The 22,869-nt window shown below is 39.6% G+C and overlaps 1 protein-coding gene across 1 annotated transcript in view; it reads left to right on the forward strand.

Annotated features, from left to right (window-relative positions):
• Nucleotides 1-22,869, forward strand: part of LOC124593960 (dynein beta chain, ciliary-like) — a 746,507-nt gene that overhangs the window by 587,626 nt on the left and 136,012 nt on the right. The window contains exon 38 of the mRNA XM_047132308.1: nt 20,167-20,391. Coding sequence (XP_046988264.1) covers nt 20,167-20,391 — 225 coding nt within the window. The remainder of the gene's footprint in view (nt 1-20,166; nt 20,392-22,869) is intronic.

The raw sequence follows: 22,869 nt of genomic DNA on the forward strand, positions 1-22,869 counted from the left end.
ACTTATGTCTGTTCCCGAGGCTAAAGATAACCATGAAAGGACGCCATTTAACTAATGTTGGTGAGATAAAAACCAAATTGCTGAAGGAGCTGAAAACCATAATGAAAAATGAGTTCCAGAAGTGCTTCTAAGACTGCAAAAAGGCCTGGTACAAGTGTATTATATCTGAGGGGGTTACTTTGAAGAAGACAAAGTTGATATTGATGAATAAATAAAGATTCTTTAAGAAAAACAAAAATTACCATTACTTTATGATCATACCTCGTATGTTATATGTAGTTATGTCCGGTTCCAATAAAGTAACCATGAGAACATTTCCGTGTCCTGTTATTTCAATTTGCAGGCCCAGTGCTAGGCGCACCAGCGCACAGCACAAGTTGAGCTCATGTCATACCAAAAAATAGTGAGGAACATATTTCTCACTCTGGTGATGTGGCTGAACACTGCCCACCCCCACACCCCTCCTTCCTGCCCCAAACCTACCCCAGTTCTCGCCGCACCAAGCAGTTGCTGGCATCATTCTCCCTCATGTGCTGGCTGCCGCTTGCCTTACTGGGGTGTGTGCATCACACAGCTTTCTCCAGCCCTCTGTCTGCCCAAGACTAGTGAAGTGAGCAGTGCACCATGGTGCAAAACAATCCTGGTACCCAACTCCCAGATGTTTGGCCCCCACTGATGTACAAATGCACTCCCCTTCCCCTCCCCACCCCCCTCTCCCCAATCTGCAGGCACTGATGTACAGCCTCCAAGCGTTACTGAGCCACTTCCCACAGTTCACAGAAGCCTCCACCTGCAGGTGCTATTACCTGCTCCTACCCCTCAGCCTTTCCTTGCCTGTGGTTCACTTCCACATAATAAATATTCACAGGCTCACCAGCCATGGACAACAATGCAGTTTGCACTTACTGGCACTCACTATTGTGTCTTCGGATGCCATGGTGGCATGCAACATTAATGCCAACCTTCCTCAAACAGTGGCAAATTTGGTATCTTACGATCCTGGTTAACAGAGAGACTTGTTGCATTTAATTACAGTTCAGACATGCATTTTTCTCATTCTAGGAGGGTGGCGAGATGTGGCACTTGCATCTGCTTCAGCAAATCTGCATGCTGGCTGAGCTGGCAATGGTTCCTGACAGGTTACTGATAGTGACTTGGTGTGCCCGTTTGTCTGCCACAGTGTGCATGTAAAATTTTCCAAGTACCTCTGACAGGGTGGTTTTCGAGGCCCTTGACCCACATACCATCCTCGCCACTGCAAATCATAATGATGCCCCCTTGCATGACCATACACTCATGCAGCCTGTATCAACCCCTACCCCCCAGCCCACAAACGCGCTATAGATATGGCACAGCTAATGGCCTCCTTGCTGCATTTCCCCTCCTCACCTCCCCCTCCAGTGCCCCCTGTGAGGTTCAACATGACACCTGGCACTATATGGCCACAGCACAGGGACTCCTGTTTTCTGCTGCCCCCACCTGCTACCACCCACAAACGGAGAGCAGTGCCAGCTAAGATCGAGGCAGCAATCACCACAGGTGTATTCCACCCCTTCAAGAGCCTGTGGGCCTCTGCCCTATGCCTTGCACCCAAGAAAAATAGTGTTTGGCACCCGTGCACAAATTTTTGGGTGTTAAAATCGAGAGCAGTGCCTGACCCTTTCCATTTTTGCGTAGCTAGAGGGATGACCTGTATGGCACAACTGTTTTTAGGAAAGTGGATTGCGAAAAAGCCTTTATGCAGGTACCAGTTGTCCCTGAGGACGTGAAGAAGAGTGCCATTATTACATCTTTTGGCCTCTTCGAGAACTTTTCCTCACCATTTGGGCTCCAAAACACAGCTCTGACATGGTAACACTTCCTTGACAACATCTTACATGGGGTTCAGGGTGTTTTGCCTACTTGTGCGATATCCTGATTTACTTATGCAATCTTGAGGAGCACTGCCACCATTTCTGGGAGGTATTCTCTTGCCTCCAGGTGGTGGGTTCATTATCAAACTGGGGAAACACATTTTTGGTGCTCTTGAGATCAACTTCCTGAGACACGAGATATCATCTGCAAGCTCCCACTCCTTTGGTGAGAAGATCCAGGCCCTGTCCTGGTTGCAATGCACCACTGCATTGGTTCCTTGGAGTGGTGAATTTCTTTATTCACCATCTGAAGGATGCAGTAAGCATGCAGGCACCACTCAAGGCTGTACTCCAGGGCAATCACACGAAAAGCAACAGGCATGTTCCCTGGATGGCACAAGTGTTGGACGGTTTTGAGCAACTGAAGCATGACCTCTCGCAAGCTGCCCTTGTTGCCCACCCTCACATGACCACCCTGCTTGCAGTTGTTCCCAACGCCAGCCAATCTGCCCTAGGTGAAGTCGTGCAGCAACACCTTAAGGGGACTTGGAAACTTTTGTCATTTTTCTTTGCAAAGCTCACAGACCCGCAGCAGTGTGGATCGCATATGATCGCTAGCTGCTTGCTGTGTGTGAGGCAGTTAGGTATATGTGCCCATCGGTGGAGGGGCACCAGTGGGAGGCAGGGAGGGAAACTGGGGGTCTGTGGCTAGTAGCTCAGAGGGAGGTGACAGTTTTGCTGGCTAGGTTGTGGGTGAGAGGGGTGGCAGGTAATTGGGTTGGCACCAAATTGCTGGCAAGCTCCCTCCGAGCCTCTAGCCATCCATTCCTATTTCCTCTCCCTGCATCCTGCCTCCCTCTTCCTCTACCAATGCCACCTGATAATAATATCCCTACCACAGACAATCCACATTCCACAAAAGAGCATTGGCACTGTCAGTCTAGCTAGCACCACACAGGGGCATAGGCATTTGTGTGTGTGTGTGTGTGTGTGTGTGTGTGTGTGTGTGTGTGTGTGGTTTGTTTTACTGAAGCTCATCAAAGGAAAAAATCCAAGCCCAAACAAGTTTTCTTCCTTTAGTGTGTGCCTAGTGAAAACTGAACACTTCTGCTTTTTGGTGAGTGGTCTCCATTAATCCAAAAATATTTACATTTTACAAGAACTTTCCATAGTATTTGATGTTAGGTTTGTTTTGGCAGTATGAGAGTTTTCACACAAATACTCAACGAATTTTAAGGGGAGACACTGCAGCATGCACTCCAGAGCAATCACACGAAAAGCAACAGGCATGTACACAACAGAGTGCCCTTGCTCCAATACTGTGTCAACAAATCTTCACCACATATCTTGTGTGTGATCCCATAAGTAAAACTGGAAACAGTTGGGTGCCTACAGAGGGGTACTGGCAATATTTCATGTCTCACACCTTCCACAGTTGTAATAGGAAGGGAGAAAAGAATTCTAGGGTACCCTGTGTATCCTGTCATACACCAGGCAGTGGACTGCAGGGTAAAGATGTAGATGGAGCTGTCTTTGCACACTAAAATGTCCATGAATTGACATTAGTGATGGGTGAAAAGCTTTGGAGTTGATGCGCGAGATTATTCAAGGATTGAACTGAATTAAAGTTCCTTGTCATATGTGGTGTGTAGTAGTTATTGAATTGAGTGAATATGTATTTTGTTGTTTCTTATGTAGTTGCATTTACCATTGAGCGGTAGGTGCACCCATTTAAGGCACTGGGAAAGAAGTGTCAGTACATAGATACCTGATATGCTCTTCCCTGAAATGCACTCATTTCTTGAGGAACAATGAAGCACCTTGTTGCAAGCTGAATAGTGGCTCAATAAATAAAGTTCGTGGGCTTAGCTTTGAATGGAGGATTTTTTCCCTGCACTTTTTTTAAGACAATACCCACAAATGCCAATGTCAGTAGTGTGAATTATAAGGTATTAATTACACAGGTCTGCAACATAAAAATGGTTTCAAATTCATTAGGTGATTTTATAGTGTTTTCAACGCTGATTTCGGGAAAAATATGAAAAAATTTCATCACATACAGTTATTTCACAAACTGCTTGTCTAGTTTTAGCTTTTTTCAATATTTCAGCACTCTAGTGAGTTTGAATTTTGGTTTTTAGGATCTCGATAATCTGTTATTTAGTCATTTTTATACTAGATACACGTAAAATAAAGAGTAATTTGGAGAAACCAGCAGTATTTTCATGTCAGTGCCTGTCTGTCGCACTGCCCCTTTCCCCGCCATCACCAAGCAGTGAGTTTCTGCTATTGTCCTTCATTTCACAGTACCTCTTCACTCTGTGCTGTTCATGTGTTGTTGTTACTAGTGCTTTAAAGTAGTGACTGTTTTCTTGTGTGGTGAAGCTGTTTCATGGACAATGGACAATGGCTACCAGAAGATGTATAAACTCGCCAGATCGCTTCTGCCACATTTGTGGTAACTATACCATTAAAAAGCAACAAAGAAACATTTCTGGCTATTTCGGCTATTTTGGTATAAAGTTAGGTATAATGTTGGGCCCCACACAAAGTTTGTTCAGTGTGTGTTGTAGAACTGAGGCAATGATTTCAACGTAAAAAGCAGTCCTTACATTTAGGAATACCAATCGTCTGGAGGGAGCCCAAAAATCATAGTGATGACTGCTGTTTTTGTTCTTGCAACGTACAAAATTTCAATTTGAAAAACTAAAAGGATATTTCTTACCCTAACATTCAATCAGCCGTTTGCCCTGTTCCTCACGGGCCTGAAGCATTAAAGTTCATTTTCTCCACTCATATCTTGACTACTTCCCTGCAAACCTTGGTAATGTAAGTAAAGAGCAGGGTGAAAGATTCCATCAAGACATCAAAGAAATGGAAAGAAGATATCAAGGAAGATGGAACATCAACATGATAGCGGACTATTGCTGGATGATAAAAAGAGATGATCCTCAATGAGTCCACAGACAGAAAAGCAATAAAAGAAGCTCCTACAGAAAGCAAAACCATTATTATAAGGACGTATGAGCTTAAAGAGAAATGGAAGTGTACTGAAAATGTAGTTTAGAACATGATTTATAAATAAAATAAAATTTTATAACATTGGAAAAAATGTGATAAATTGCTTAAATTTTGTTATTATACCCAAAAATACTCCCTTTTTTGTGAGAAGACCTGACATGAAAGAAAAAAATGGATTGCATTTTTGAAATCAGTGCTGAAAAGTACATAAAAGTCAGTTATCAAATTTCAAACAACTTTCAAAAAATATTTTTTGGCAGACCTGTGTTATGTCACATTTTTCAGTCAAGTTGAAATTCCACAAATGCCTGCCTAGGAGGCTTTTACCACAAGTTCTGTTTGCCAATTAATTTTCCTTTGAAAATCCACCAGCCTGTGCCTGACTGCATGCACTAATTTCATTTTGTCGTGTATTGCTATTTGATGTGATGAGTATTTGTAATTATGATCATTATATGATTTGGTTTAAACTGGCCAAAGATAAACATACATTTGGTTGAAGTGTCCACTTACGGAAATATTCACCCATTATCTTCGGGTCTTTCGTTAGGATATCCTCAGATGCTTCAATTGTGCTACATCTTGTAGCGAGGGCCCGTCAACATACCCGAACTTTCTTGATTGTGTTTCCGGCAGGTCTAATGTATGAGGTTTCAGCATGGTGGTTGGCCAACGTATCACGTAATTGAAATATGGGAGGTATTGGACCATGTTTACACTGGTTGGTGGATCAGCAGAGGTGACCCTGTTAATTGGCCCACTAGGCCATGGGATTTGACTTCTTTGGATTTCTTTCTGTGGGGGTATTTAAAAGATAAGATGCACCAGCAAGTGCCAATAGGCCCTGAAGACATGGTCGACCGCTTCAGAAATGCATGTGTTGAAATTCCTGCAGATGTTCTTCTGTTCTGTGTAGGATCACTAAGTGTATTGAAGATGGCAGTACCATGTTGGAACACTTACTCTAGTTAGAAAAGTAGAGTAGCATTCACCTCGAGACATGGACGCAGTGGTGAGTCGAGCAGTGCCCTGTTTGGTATGTCACAGGAACACAGAATTGCAAATGGGCTTTCCAATTAGAAGTTATGAAATACTGATCTGTTCAATCCTTGCAGTGCCTTTGGATATTCAAGGGCCATTGAGGAGTATGTTATAAATTATGATTGTGTATCCATATGTCTTCCTCTGATTACAGCATCACCTACGGTGAAATGAAGAAAATGCTTCATACAAAACACATAAAGGTTTTTCATAGAATCGTAATCTGCAACATAAAAATGGTGGTTCCCATGGAAGATTTCAAAGTTTCCCCTACCACCCACGTGCAGTGTGTGGTGGGGGACAAGTGTGGTGTCATTGGATGTCCGCTTCTGAGTCAAACAAATTGGAATTATAACTTTTTTTGATCCACTGTGTAGTGTTCAAGGTATTTCAATGTTTTCAGTTAAGATGAGCAGCCTGTATCTTAATGACATTGCACAACCCATTAACTCCCATATATTAACCTATGGAAATGACGCCTCAATCATATTCTATGGCAGAGAATGTAACGAGCTAGAATATTATGCTGCTAGTTATGTAACAGAAGTAACACGGTACTTCCAGTGATCAGGGTCTCAAGGTGAATGTCACCAAATCTCAATTACTGGCTTTGAAAATGGACAGTTCTCACCACAACAATATAAAAAATGTAAGTAATATTTCATCAACAGATACTGGAAGCTGTAAATTCCCAGATATGTATTTTGTTGAAAAATTTGTGGCGTACAAACCACATCAATTTTGTATGTGGAGAATCAGTCATGCCTTATATCTCCTTAGCAAGCTCACTCCTAGCCAGACACTGAAAACTGTATGTTATGGAACAATTTGCTCTTTCTCAGTTATGGGATTGAATTATGGGGCTGTGCAACTGACTTACACTTAAAAAGAACACTTCTGTTACAGAAAAAAGCAATAAGACTCATGCATGGGTTAGGCCATAGAGATTAATGTTATTAAGTGTTTGTGCAGCACAGATACCTCACAGTATGTTCTCTGTACATATTTAAATTAGTTATATTTTTTTGTGAGTCAATCAGAAGAAGTTATCAACTGTAGTGATGCACATGACCACAACACAAGCACAAAATTTAACTATTTTCCAAGCACAAAATTTAACTTTTTTCCAAAAAGAACGACATTAAAAATGAAAGATAGAAATGCACACATCAATTTTTTGATTTGGTTTAACAAACTACCAAACTCTCTAGGAACATACATGGGAAATGGATTTAACTCAAAATTAAAATCTTTTCTGACAGAACAACCTTTATAGGCATTCAACAAATTTTAAGACACTGATTGTACAAGGTGTACAACTTTGCTTCTGCCATTTTTTCCCCAACATTTGAGGTTTTAATGAAACAAATTGGTTACGCATGTATCATTCAGAATATTTTCCACCGCTGCCCACTACTTTCTCCCATCTTTCGGGCAGTGTACAAATCCTGCATCGAAAAAATTGTTCATCTTTTGAAGCAATCCATGAATCAATCCAAATTGTGTCTTCTTCATGAGTCAGAGGGAGCAATGTCTAGAGAATACAGCGGGTGGGGTAGGACTTCCCATTTTAATGTTTCCAAGTACGTTTTCACCTCTTGTGCAACGTGGGGTCGAGCGTTGTTGTGCTGCAAAATCACTTTACCGTGCCTCTTGCTGTATTGTGGTCATTTGTCTTTTGAAGCTCTGCTCAAACACATTAATTGCATTTGATAATGAGCACCTGTGATTGTTTCACTTGGTTTTAACACCTCATAGTACATGACGCCGAGCTGGTCCACCAAATGCAGAGCATTATCTTGGAGCCGTGAATATTCGGTTTGGCCGTTGACGTGGAAGCATGGCCGGGATATCCCCATGATTTTTTGCATTTAGGGTTATCGTAATGAACCCATTTTTTGTCCCCAGTCACAATGTGATGCAGAAATCCCTTCTGTTTTTGCCTCAGAAGCAACTGTTCACAAACACGCAAACGCAGTTCAATGTCTCTAGGTTTCAGCTCACACGGGACCCAAGTTCCTTTCTTCTGAATCATGCCTGTAGCCTTTAGATGTTTTGAAATGGCTTCCTGTGTCACTTCCACTAATTGTGCTGATTCTTCGTGAGTTTGACACGAGTCTTCACTCAGCAATGTCTCCAGTTCTGCATCTCCGAAAACATTCTCTCTTCCACCACTATGCTGGTCTATGACATTAAAATTACCATTCTTGAAGCATTGAAACCACTCACGACACATTCTTTCGCTAATAGCGTCCTTACCATACGTACTTGAGAGCATTCGATGAGACTCAGGCACTGTTTTCTTCATATGAAACAAAACAATAACACCTCACACAAACGACAAGAATTAGGCTCGTAAACTGACATTTTCAATCAAGAACAACTTTATGATGCAGACACAAACCACCTAATGTTTGAATGAGTTTATGTTGACCGAGGTCCAAGCTAATTGCCTGACATCTGGGATCTGTTTCTTTCGACCGCTACTTACCATTGTTGCCACCTATCGGGAAATGGTGGAAGCAAAGTTGTACACCTTGTAACATGAACCAGTAGCATATCAGCTGTAAAGTAATAAATGTATCAAATAGATATAAGATACAACAATTGCATTATATAATATATTTTGTAAATGTAATTTTTGTTGTACTACCGTCTCTGACATTTGCAAAAGGCATCATTGTGGTGGCTCCATGCACAAAAAAAAAGAAAAAGAAAAGACAAAAAAAAGAATTACATACAAGCAAATAGATTAAGCAAGCAAGTACTAGTTTTTCACTCTTTTAAATGTGTATGACATTATACTTTCTGTCTATGCATTGTAAAATGGTATCATTTTCGAGGTACAGTCAGTGGTATATTTGGATACTGTCTGCAAAGTATGTTTCGATCAGAGTTGGTAACAAAGAAATAAGTTTAAACATCATGTCTTATCCTGTAGTTTGACTACATGAACAGCAGAAAGATAGTAAATGATAAACTTTTTTTGTTCCTCTTTTTCCTGGGGGGTGAGGTGGGAGGTGGGTGAGATAAAGCTTTGTAATTGTTTGAAATTATGTGTCCATGTGTGATGGAAGTTGCTAAGTGCTTTCATTCTTAAATACTGGATGAATCTAGTCTAACTATTTGTGCGCTGTCAGTTTTGCTGCCTCAAGACAAACACACAGTTTCTAACTGTAGTACTTGTCTTATTATGTTAAATTTTTAACTCAGAATTGTGAATCTTAATGAGTTAATTATGACAACACTTTAAATTTTTTAAATTTGGTCAATAATTGTTTGAAATATTGAAAATCAAATTTTTGTTGTCCTGGGGAGCTGTTAGATATAAGTGTAATGTAATGCTTGTAAATAGATGGACAGACATAATACCATATAAAAATCATTGTTGATAAATCACTTGAATCATTCAGAACCTTCAGATGTGTATGAATAATGTCTATCTATAGTGATTTAAAGTGGAATGACACCATAAATTTAGCTGTTGGAGGAACGGAAGCCACACTCATATTTATTAGAAAATTCCTAAGGATGTGTAATTCATGTTCTAAACCTCCACTTAAAAGAACCCTCATTCAGTCAATTCTTAAATAATGTTTATTGGTCAGAGACCTGTGCCAAGCTGGATTAATGGATGAGGCAGAGAATAATTAAATAAGAGCTTCATAATTCATTGCAGTTTGGTTTATTAGAATGAGAATCTCATAGAGACGCTCAATACACTGCAGCTGGCAATGTTAGAAGAAAGTCCTCATGCTGCAGCGAGAGCCTTACACACAAAATTTCAAAGGCCCACATTCTAAACCAACTCAAGAAACATACCACTTTCTGCAACAGTCGTCTTGTATAATGACCGCAGCACTAAAATTTGGGCTCACACAGAACCATACTGACTGTTTTTTCTTCCAGTATGCCATCTACAGTTGGAACAGGAAAAGGAGAAATGATTTTTTTTCCAATATTTTTTGTACCATCCTTTATCGGAGTGACTGGCTGGCAGTATTGAAATGCTCTCTTTGAAATAACAACTGTTTATTACCAGAACTGATAGCAGAGACGTCAAGCAGCTCTTGGTCTGTCGGATCCCAGAATGTAACTGGCTTTCAAAGTGTGGAGTACTGACTCAAGTAGATGTCTTTGGAAGAATACATTGCAGTGCCACAAGAGCATGTGATGGTATGGATTTAAGTAGGACCTATGACCACTGTGATTTGTGCTGTAATTCACAAGCCTTTTCATGGTGGGGCTGGAGCCCTCGGATGCTGTGGTGGCTGCAGGAAACTTGACTGTACACAATACTATGGCTATTCACAAATTACCTCTGAAGTGAGGCAGGGGCCATTCCTGGCCCCTGAAGTGTGGTGGCCAAATATGGAGTGTGCCTGGCCCTGCATATATAACATTTTCCCTCTGCTGTGAGTTGTATGTCAGATTATGGAGTACAAATGTAGGCTGTGCTGCTCTAGTTAAATTACAGTCTTTAGTTAATTTGTTTGGTACTGATTTCAGTAAAATTAGTGTTATCATTATTTTCTCTAAACAAAAATTACAACAGTTTCTTCCAGTTTCGTTGGTTACTAAAGGCGAAAATTCCATGCACTATAAAATCCCAGAAACTGCATGCATTCATGCACTATCAGACTACAATACATGCACTATCAAGTGAAAAATACATTACAATAAGCTCTATAATTTTTGTTCTTCATTTATTAATTCACTCTCCTTTTTGTGCAGTTAACAACTAATATTTCTAAATTATTTTCTGTGAGGTCCCTGTGCTGATCAATCAATATATTTTTGTAGGCAGAAAATAACCTCTCTACATCACAAGAAGTTACAGGTACAAATTTGAATGAACATATTTGTGACCGTGTCAAGTCCTTCAGTCACGTTTTAACCAGAAAAATTTCTTCTTTACTGAGCCCGTAGTCTGGATTCTTGTGTGTGACGGAGTCCAATTTGTTCCTTGCATCTACTCTCTCTTTTCCTTGGACATGACTGATTGAGAGTTGATAGTTGATGGTTGGAGAGACATCACGGTTACAGGTAGTCTGCGAATACTAGTCACTCACGTTGGCCACTCACGTGTGTACGGATTGTGTTAATCCTCTTGTGATCAGCTAAGGCATGAAGATGGTGCATTGAAGCACCAAAACTGGTAGGCTCAATGTCAGTTGTTGGGGTTTTCCAGAGATATCTCATGTAAGAAAGTGAAACACATACAGTGGTCCTTATGAGGTCATTTATTGCATGACTACCAGTTTTGGTACTTCAGTGTGCCATCTTCAGGCCTTCGCTTCTAATTTTGTTATAGTCGAGAGCAATTTAGAAAAGTTTATCTTAAAGTTAATTAAATCATGCTGCAGAGTTTTTTTCTTTTAAATGCTGGTTGTGCATCTCTGATACATACTGCATCATCTGATGAGGAACTGTTTACTGCCTAAAGTGAAAGAAGTATTTACTTTAGAATTAAATACTGAAGTATTAATTTTGTCACGATCAACTATATATCAGTTTTATTTTGTACCAATTTAATGGCATCAAAATTGTCAGAGTAAAACATGACAGCTTCCAATCAAGTAACCCACCTAGTAAGGATTGGCTAAGAGGGTGACGGTAACTCTGGTAGATGTTTTCTGTAAGCAGCTACACGTGCTGCAGCAGGCTTTGAGAACTCCTGTATAGAATAATATAACATTTTAAAATGACTAATTTGTTTTTACAGCTTTGGAACCATTAAAACTGATATACCACTAAATTTTACATGCATACCTTTTTAGGTGAGGATATCAAATTTTTGAGATTGTTATAATTGGAGCAAATTTTTACTGCAGCATTATGGAGCCCATGAGTAAGATATGTAATGTGTTTTGTATTTGATACACATTTTAGTTGCATTCCCAGCCTTCAGCAGGTAAGGTGCAGCATCACTTAACAGCAAAAGAGGTATGCATTTATTTAGATTATTTGGACACAAAATAAATCATTTTCTCAGAAAATGATTTATGAAAACAGAGACTTAAACAAGAATAAAATAATTACTTCAAATGTTATTCAATTACAATTTCTGAGTAAAACTTAAGCTGTCAGTCATCAAAGAGAGTAGCAACTGTGGAATTATTTGCTTGTCACCAGGCCCATGCTCAGTTAATTTTCCTGCAGCTAGATTAGCAACCCCCCCCTCCCCTCCCCCCCCCCCCCCCATGAACCAAGGACCTTGCCGTTGGTGGGGAGGCTTGCATGCCTCAACGATACAGATAGCCGTACCATAGGTGCAACCACAACAGAGGGGTATCTGTTGAGAGGCCAGACAAACGTGTGGTTCCTGAAGAGGGGCAGCAGCCTTTTCAGTAGTTGCAGGGGCAAGAGTCTGGATGATTGACTGATCTGGCCTTGTAACATTAACCAAAACGGCCTTGCTGTTGTGGTACTGCGAACGGCTGAAAGCAAGGGGAAACTAGAGCCGTAATTTTTCTCGAGGGCATGCAGCTTTACTGTATGGTTAAATGATGATGGCGTCCTCTTGGGTAAAATATTCCGGAGGTAAAATAGTCCCCCATTCGGGTCTCCGGGCGGGGACTACTCAAGAGGACTTCGTTATCAGGAGAAAGAAAACTGGCATTTTACAGATCGGAGCGTGGAATGTCAGATCCCTTAATTGGGCAGGTAGGTTAGAAAATTTAAAAAGGGAAATGGATAGGTTAAAGTTAGATATAGTGGGAATTAGTGAAGTTCGGTGGCAGGAGGAACAAGACTTCTGGTCAGGTGAATACAGGGTTATAAATACAAAATCAAATAGGGGTAATGCATGAGTAGGTTTAATAATGAATAAAAAAAATAGGACTGTGGGTAAGCTACTACAAACAGCATAGTGAACGTATTATAGTGGCCAAGATAGACACGAAGCCCATGCCTACTACAGTAGTACAAGTTTATATGCCAACTAGCTCTGCAGATGACGAAGAAATTGAACAAATGTATGATGAGATAAAAGAAATTATTCAGGTAGTGAAGGGAGACGAAAATTTAATAATCATGGGTGACTGGAATTCGACAGTAGGAAAAGGGAGAGAAGGAAACATAGTAGGTGAATATGGATTGGGGCTAAGAAATGAAAGAGGAAGCTGTCTGCTAGAATTCTGCACAGAGCATAACTTAATCATAGCTAACACTTGGTTCAAGAATCATGAAAGAAGGTTGTATACATGGAAGAATCCTGGAGATACTAAAAGGTATCACATGGATTATATAATGGTAAGACAGAGATTTAGGAACCAGGTTTTAAATTGTAGGACATTTCCAGGGGCAGATGTGGACTTGATCACAATCTATTGGTTATGAACTGTAGATTAAAACTGAAGAAATTGCAAGAAGATGGGAATTTAAGGAGATGGGACCCAGATAAACTGACTAAACCAGAGGTTGTACAGAGTTTCAGGGACAGCATAAGGGAACAATTGACAGGAATGGGGGAAAGAAATACAGTAGAAGACGAATGGGTAACTATGAGGGATGAAGTAGTGAAGGCAGCAGAGGATCAAGTAGGAAAAAACACGAGGGCTTTTAGAAATCCTTGGGTAACAGAAGAAATATTGAATTTAATTGATGAAAATATAAAAACGTAGTAAATGAAGTAGGCAAAAAGGAATACAAACGTCTCAAAAATGAGAACGACAGGAAGTGCAAACTGGCTAAGCAGGCATGGCTAGAAGACAAATGTAAGGATGTAGAGGCTTATTTCACTAGGGGTAAGATAGATACAGCCTACAAAAAAATTAAAGAGATCTTTGGAGAAAAGAGAGCCAGTTCTATGAATATCAAGAGCTCAGATGGAAACCCAGTTCTAAGCAAAGAGGGGAAAGCAGAAAGGTGGAAGGAGTATATAGAGGGTCTATGCAAGGGCGAGGTACTTGAGGGCAATATTATGGAAATGGAAGAGGATGTAGATGAAGATGAAATGGGAGATACGATACTGCATGAAGAGTTTGACAGAGCACTGAAAGATCTGAGTCGAAACAAGGCCCCAGGAGTAGACAACATTCCATTAGAACTACTGACAGCCTTGGGAGAGCCAGTCCTGACAAAACTCTACCATCTGGTGAGCAAGATGTACGAGACAGGTGAAATACCCACAGACTTCAAGAAGAATATAATAATTCCAATCCTAAAGAAAGCAGGTGTTGACAGATGTGAAAATTACCGAACTATCAGTTTAATAAGTCACGGCTGCAAAATAGTAACACGAATTCTTTACAGACGAATGGAAAAACTGTTAGAAGCTGACCTCGGGGAAGATCAGTTTGGATTTCGCAGAAATGTTGGAACACGTGAGGCAATACTGACCTTACGACTTATCTTAGAAGAAAGATTAAGGGAAGGCAAACCTACGTTTCTAGCACTTGTAGACTTAGAGAAAGCTTTTGATAATGTTGACTGGAATACTCTCTTTCAAATTCTAAAGGTGGCAGGGGTAAAATACAGGGAGCGAAAGGCTATTTACAATTTGTACAGAAACCAGATGGCAGTTATAAGAGTCGAGGGGCGTGAAAGGGAAGCAGTGGTTGGGAAGGGAGTGAGACAGGGTTGTAGCCTGTCCCCGATGTTATTCAATCTGTATATTGAGCAAGCAGTAAAGGAAACAAAAGAAAAAATTGGAGTAGGTATTAAAATCCAGGGAGAAGAAATAAAAACTTTGAGGTTCGCCGATGACATTGTAATTCTGTCAGAGACAGCAAAGGACTTGGAAGAGCAGTTGAACGGAATGGACAGTGTCTTGAAAGGAGGATATAAGATGGACATCAACAAAAGCAAATCGAGGATAATGGAATGTAGTCAAACTAAGTCGGGTGATGCTGAGGGAATTAGATTAGGAAATGAGACACTTAAAGTAGTAAATGAGTTTTGCTATTTGGGGAGCAAAATAACTGATGATGGTTGAAGTAGAGAGGATATAAAATGCAGACTGACAATGGCAAGGAAAGCGTTTCTGAAGAAGAGAAATTTGTTAACATCGAGTATAGATTTAAGTGTCAGGAAGTCGTTTCTGAAAGTATTTGTATGGAGTGTAGCCATGTATGGAAGTGAAACATGGACAATAAATAGTTTGGACAAGAAGAGAATAGAAGCTTTCAAAATGTGGTGCTACAGAAGAATGTTAAAGATTAGGTGGTTAGATCACGTAACTAATGAGGAGGTATTGAATAGTATTGGGGAGAAGAGAAGTTTGTGGCACAACTTCACTAGAAGAAGGGATCGGTTGGTAGGACATGTCCTGAGGCATCAAGGGATCACCAATTTAGTATTGGAGGGCAGCGTGGAGGGTAAAAATCATAGAGGGAGACCAAGAGATGAATGCACTAAGCAGATTCAGAAGGATGTAGGTTGCAGTAGGTACTGGGAGATAAAGAAGCTTGCACAGGATAGATTAGCATGGAGAGCTGCATCAAACCAGTCTTAGGACTGAAGACCGCAACAACAACAGCAACACAGATTAGCAACATAGTGCCCCATAGGATTGGTTGTTTTCATCCACATATGTTTCAAGATCCCAGGTTCTCACAAATTTTGTCCAAAACATGGTTAGAAAAATAAGAAGTAATTTTATGTGAGTGAAAATAGTTTCCATTTTTTTGGCAAATATGTTAAATATGCCTGCCTGATTATAAGATTTTGAAATATAATTTTTTCCCAGTGTCAAGGGATCATGGACATCTTTTGATGAATGTTGTTGTTGCTGTGGCTTTCAGTGCAGAGACTGGTTTCATTCAGCTCTCCATGCTACTCTAGCCTGTGCAAGCTTCTTCATGTCCAAGTAACTACTGCAACCTATGTCCCTCTGAATCTGCTTAGTGTATTCATCTCTTGGTCTTCCTATTCAATTTTTATGCTTCACACTGACCTCCAATACTAAATTAGTGATCCCTTATGCCTCAGAACATGTTCTACCAACTGAGCCCCTCTTCTAGTTAAGTTGTGCCACAAACCTCTCTTGTCCCTAATTCTATTCATTGCCTTCTCATTAGTTACATGATCTACCTATTTAATGTTGTCGCAAACCTCAAAGTTTTTATTTCTTCTCCATGGATTTTAATTTCTACTCCAAATTTTTCTTTTGTTTCCTTTACTGCTTGCTCAATATACAGAGTGAATAACATCAGGGGTAGGCTACACCCTTGTCTCACTCCCTTCCGAACCACAGCTTCCCTTTCATGCCTCTCGACTCTTATGACGGCCATCTGGTTTCTGTACAAATTGTAAATAGCCTTTCGCTGCCTGTATTTGACCCCTGCCACCTTCAGGATTTGAAAGAGCGTAAGTATTCCAGTCAACATTGTCAAAAGCTTTTTCTAAGTCTACAAATGCCAGAAATGTAGGTTTGCCTTTCCGTACTCTATCTCCTAAGATAAGTCGTAGGGTCAGTATTGCATTCCAACATTTCTACAGAATCCGAACTGATCTTCCCCAAGGTCAGCTTCTACCAGTTTTTCCATTTGCCTCTAAAGAATTCATGTCAGTATTTTGCAGCCGTGTCTTATTAAGTAATTTTCACACCTGTCAACACCTACTTTCTTTGGGATTGGAATTATTATATTCTTCTTGAAGCCTGAGGGTATTTCACCTGTCTCATACCTCTTGCTCACCAGATGGAAGAATTTTGTCAGGCCCGGCTCTCCCAAGTCTATCAGTAGTTCTAACGGAATGTTGTCTACTCCTGGGACCTTGTTTCGACTTAGGTCTTTCAGTGCTCTGTCAAATTCTTCATGCAGTATTATAGCTTCTATTTCATCTTCATCTATGTCCTCTTCCATTTCCATAATATTGCCCTCAAGTACATCACCCTTGTATAGGCCCAATATATACTCCTTCCACCTCTCTTTCCGTTCTTTGTGTAGAACTGTTTTTCCATCTGAGCTCTTGATTTTCATATAAGTGGTTCTCTTTTCTCCAAAGGTCTGTTTAATTTTCCTGTTGGCAGTATCTATCTTACCCCTTGTGATATGTACCTCTGCATCCTTACATTTCTCCTCTAGCAATCTTTTCTTAGCCATTTTGCTCTTCCTGTCAATCTCATTTTTGAGACATTCGTATTCCTTTTTGCCTGCTTCATTTACTACGTTTTTATATTTTCTCCTTTCATCAATTACATTCAATATCTCTTCTGTTACCCAAAGATTTCTACTAGCCCTCATCTTTTTATCTACTTGATCCTCTGCTGCCTTCACTATTTCATCTCGTAAAGCTACCCATTCTTGTTCTACTGTATTTCTTTCCCCTGTTTTTGCTAATCGTTCCCTCATGCTCTCTCTCTGAAACTCTCTACAACCTCTGGTGCTTTCAGTTTATCCAGGACCCATATCCTTAAGTTCCCACCTTTTTGCACTTATGTTATGTTATGTTAACCGGGGACGTAGAAACAACAGAGAGGCTCCGTCCTCGCCGCAGCCGCAGTGGCCCGACAACTACTGCAGTCTACTTCACCCCTCCGCTGCCCCACACCGAACCCAGGGTTATTGTGTGGTTCGGCCCCCGGTGGACAACCCCCCCCCCCCCCCCCCCCCCCCCCCCAGGGAACGTCTCACACCAGATGAATCTAACCCCTATGTTTGTGCATGGTAGATTAATGGTTGTGTATGCGTACATGGAGAACTTGTTTGCGCAACAATCATCAACATAGTGTAGCTGAGGCGGAATAAGGGGAACCAGCCCATATTCGCTGAGGCAGATGGAAAACTGCCTAAAAACCATCCACAGACAAGCCGGCTAATCGGACCTCGACACGAATCTGACGGGCAGATTCGTGCTGGGGACTGGCACTCCTTCCTGCCTGGAAAGCTGTGCGGTAGACCGCTGGCCAATTTTTGCAGTTACTTCAGTTTTAATCTACAGTTCATAACTAATAAATTGTGGTGAGAGTCCACATCTGCTGCTGGATGTATCTTACAATTTAAAACCTGGTTCCAAAATCTCTGTCTTTCCATTATATAATCTGAAACGTTCCAGTGTCTCCCCACCTCTTCCACATATACAGCCTTCTTTCATGATTCTTAAACCAAGTGTTAGCTATGATTAAGTTATGTTCTGTGCAAAATTCTACCAAGTGGCTTTGTTTTTCATTCCTTACCCCCAGCCCATATTCACCAACTACTTTTCCTTCTCTTCCTTTTCCTACTATCGAATTCCAGTCCCCCATAACTATTAAATTTTCGTCTCCCTCACTATCTGAATAATTTCTTTAATTTCATCATACATTTCTTCAATCTCTCCATCATCTGCAGAAGTAGTTGGCATATAAACTTGTAATACTGTGGTAGATATGGTCTTTGTGTCTATCTTGGCTACAATAATGTTTTCACTATGCTGTTCGTAGTAGCTTACCCTCACTCCTATTTTTTTATTCATCATTAAACCTACTCCTGCATTACCTCTATTTGATTTTGTTGTTATAACCCTGTATTCACCTGGCCAGAAGTCTTGTTTCTCCTGCCACCAAACGTCACTAATTCCCACTATATCTAACTTTAACCTATTTCCCTTTTTAAATTTTCTGATCTGACCTTCAACCCTCCGATCTGTAGGATGCCAGTTTTGTTTCTCCTGATAATGATGTCCTCCTGAGTAGTCCCCGCCCAGAAATCTGAATGGGGGACTATTTTATCTCCAGAATATTTTACTCAAGAGGACACCGAGATCATTTAACCATACAGTAAAGCTGCATGGCTTTGGGAAAAATTGTGTGACTGTAGTTTCCACTTGCTTTCAGCCATTCGCAGTACCAGCACAGCAAGGCCGTTTTAGTAGATGTTACAAGGCCAAATCAGTCAGTCATCCAGACTGTTTTCCCTGCAACTACTGAAAAGGCTGCCACCCCTCTTCAGGAACCACACATTTATCTGGCCTCTCAACTGATATCCGTCCATTGTGTCTGCACCTATGGTATGGCTATCTGTAATGCTGAGGCATGCAAGCCTCCCCACCAACAGCAAGGTCCATCGTTCATGGATGAATACTTCTCCAAAAAGCCCTTAAGAGTTAGGCTTCTGAATTTCTCAACTGGTATATTTATTCCTAGAAAAGCATTGCACAATTCCATCTAAATATTAGTTTGAGATGCCTTACATATGCAAGCAGTAATAAATGACTGTATTTGGTATTTTGCAGATTCTTTAGCTTTTAGCATTCTTGTAATATGTGATTCACATGCAGCATGCTGTTCAACTTGAAATTTTTTAGTTCATATTATCTCATGTTATAAAAGATCTTTCAGTTTAAAGTAAATTTTGTAACACTTTACAGATAACAAGTACCACACGAAATTTTCCAAAAAAGAATCATTCACCTGGTTACCGTAACACTCACAGAATACTACATCTCCAGCTTATGTAATAAAATCCTTTCTTTTCATCCACTGTGCAAGTACACTTCTGGATCTTTTAGTTGGAGGCATATTAGAAGCACATTAACACATTCAGATAGTATTACACAAACTTACGAAGTTCACACCCACCTACACACACACACACACACACACACACACACACACACACACACACGCGCGTTCACACACACACACACACACACACACACACACACACACACACACTGCAAAGGCAGTTTAGGGAATGATTTCACTTTTAGAAGAATTTCAATTGTTAGCAAGGTTTGTTTGAATTCCACAAGATCACTCTGCAGCTGTGTAATTGTTGCGTCAGGCTGAATTTCCATTTTCCAAGATCAAAGGCTTGCAGTGGTTGTTGTGGAGAAATAACTCTATTTATGACATGCACCCTGCTGAGGGCAGTCAGTAGAATTATGGGAAGGCATCCTATTTTGAGGGTCCTAAATTTCTATTTCTGTTATTCCAACCTGTCTTTCTTCAGTCCTTATTCCTGAAGCAAAAATAAGAATAATAAAAATCAAAGAACTGAGGTGTCTGCTTAAAATCATTAAAATATGCATTTAAAGTGAAAATAATGTATATTATATGCATGATTACGCTGAAAACACCTTATAATGCATTATGCATGTTTTTATACCCAAAAGGCCAAAATATGCTAATACGCACAGAAAAAGTATACATATTTGGAACCAGACAGTAATGAAATACACAAATACTAAGTTTGAGCTCTGTCCAATGATCCTATAAAAGCATGCATTTGCATGGTATTCTTGTTTTTTTTGATAGCAAATATTTTTACCTTATTTTGTGGGAAATGTGTTAGATAGGTAGTGGTGCAATCCTTTAATGTTTCAGCGTGGAGATCGAGGCAGACCTGAGGATCAAGTATTGATGAGAGCTTTGAGGGACTTCAACATACCTAAAATTGTAACAGATGACATACCAGTTTTCATGGGACTTATAGGTGACTTGTTTCCAGCTCTTGATGTGCCAAGAAAGAGAGACTTAGAATTTGAAAAAATGGTAAAGCAAGCTGCACTTGACTTGAAACTACAGCCTGAAGACAATTTTATTTTAAAGGTATCATTGTATTTTAGAATATTATTTGACTTTGTGTTCATAATGGAATCTTTGGGTTTCTTTTCATTCATTCTTCAGACAATATGCTCTATGAATCCCATCGTGAAAGGGAGTCTTCAAGGATGTGGGCTGAGGGAATTAATTCATTAACAGGCAATTTACAAATACAAATGTTTTATTCCACCATTGAGCATATTTACATGCAATTGATGTTGTCAGTGTTAACACAATAATAATAATATAAACTTTGACATGACAAATGTTATTAACTACAATATAATAATCCAAGATGGATACACTACATATATGTGCAAATGTCAATAACAACAAGAAGTTTCCCAACAGATCAGTTACATGGTAAATGAATTACACAGTTCAGTGTATGACAAACAAATAATCAAACGGATAATTAACAATAAGTACATGAAACAGTAATAAAATAGTTGCACAGTGTGACATATTCATAGTTTGCAGTTAATTTGTAGTTCATTCTCATAAGGAAAGTGGGTCATTTGCCATATATTCATGGAACTCTTGAGCAGAGTCAATTACTTTACTTTTGATTCACCTCAAAAGACTAGTTTTAAATTTATTTACTGGCACTGTGTAGGCATTTTCAGGTTATTTGTTGAAGTAGACAGGACCAAGATATTTGTAGCTGTTATGTGTCTTTGCAAGCATAGCATATGGCATACTAACTGTATGTCCACTTCTTATGTTATGGTCATGAACTGTTCTCCTTAAGTCAAATTTATTCAGATTCTTGTTAACGAAGACAAGGCAGGTGTAAATATACAGGCCAGGCACTGTCATTATATTTAGTTTCTTAAAATAATCTCGACATGGTTCATTTAGATTAGATTAGATTCAGTTTTTGTTCCATAGACCCAAAAAAGAGGTGATTCTCGTGAGTGTGGAACATCTCAGAAAAGATAACATACAACATTTGAATATAATACTTACTACCCTGATCATTTCTCAGGAGATAGTCGAAATAGGTTAGTACAATGCAATAAACTGTAACAGCTAATATTTACAGAATTAACATACTGTCAGAATGAAACACTATTATGAACTATTAATAAATTTATCATACACAAAATACCTAATCTTGACTGCTGTGACCAATTGTTGTCAAAACTGAAATCTAAAAGATATTTTTACTTAAGCTGACTTAACAGTCTCTGTAAAGATATTCATCTATGAAGTAGAAGGAGTTGCCTATCAAAAAGTCTTTCAAACTCTGTTAAAACCATGCTTTCTCTGAAACTAAGTTTTTAATGGTTGCTGGCAATTTATTGAAAACGTATGTTCCTGAATATTGAACCCCTTTTTGGACCAAGGTAAGTGATTTTAGGTCTTTATGTAGATTGTTCTTATTCCTAGGATTGATACAATGTATTGAGCTATTTGTTGGAAATAGAGATGTATTACTTGCAACAAATTTCGTCAAGGAATAAATATACTGAGAAGCAGTGGTTGGAATACAAAGTTCATTGAATAGGTTTCTATGAGATGTTCTTGTATTTACATCTCAAATGATTCTTATCACACACTTTTGCATCCTAAAAACTTTTGCTTGGTTTGATGAGTTGCCCCAGAATATGGTCCCATATGACATAATAGAATGAAAGTAAGCAAAGTATGTAAGTTTTTTTATATTTATATCTTCTACATCTGACATCATTCTCATGGCAAACACAGACTTGTTTAGGCACTTAAGCAATTCTGTGGTATGCCCTTCCAAACTGAATTTATTATCGAGTTGTAATCCCAGAAATTAAACAGTCATCCTCTTTGATCTGCATGTCTTCATATGTTATACTTATGCTGGAAGGAAATCTCTTAAAGGTTCTGAACTGCATATAGTGGGTCTTCTCAAAGTTTAATGACAGTGAATTAACTTTAAACCACTTATTAATGTCAGTGAAAATTTGATTAGCAGCTATTTCTAAACCTGTACTTGTCTTGCTACTTATTGCAATGTTTGTATCATCTGCAAACAAAACAAACTTAGCCTCTGGCAATTTAACAGATGAGAGGTCATTAATGTACACAAGAAAAAGCAAAGGACCCAAGATGGAACCTTGAGGAACACCTCATGTAATTAATTCCCAGTCAGATGAAGACTGACTGCTTACAGCACAGGTATTTCGCAATGACACCCATTGTTTCCTGTTAGATAGATAAGACTCAAACCATTTTGCAGCTTTGCTGGTGACACCATAATATTCTAATTTGCTTAAGAGAATGCTGTGGTTCACACACTCAAAGGCTCTTGACAGGTTGCAGAAAATGCCAGTAGCCTCTAATTTATTATCTAATGAATTAAGGCTAAGTTCTGCTATGCACCTTATGGCTTTCTTTTACCATTTAGACACTAATTTTGAGCCTACAGAATTGCCCCATAATAGTATTCCATTACTCAGGTGTGAATGGAAGAATGCAATATACTGTCATTGTCATGTAGAAGAAGGT

This window comes from Schistocerca americana, chromosome 2 (assembly GCF_021461395.2).
Source record: "Schistocerca americana isolate TAMUIC-IGC-003095 chromosome 2, iqSchAmer2.1, whole genome shotgun sequence".
Lineage (NCBI taxonomy): Eukaryota > Metazoa > Arthropoda > Insecta > Orthoptera > Acrididae > Schistocerca > Schistocerca americana.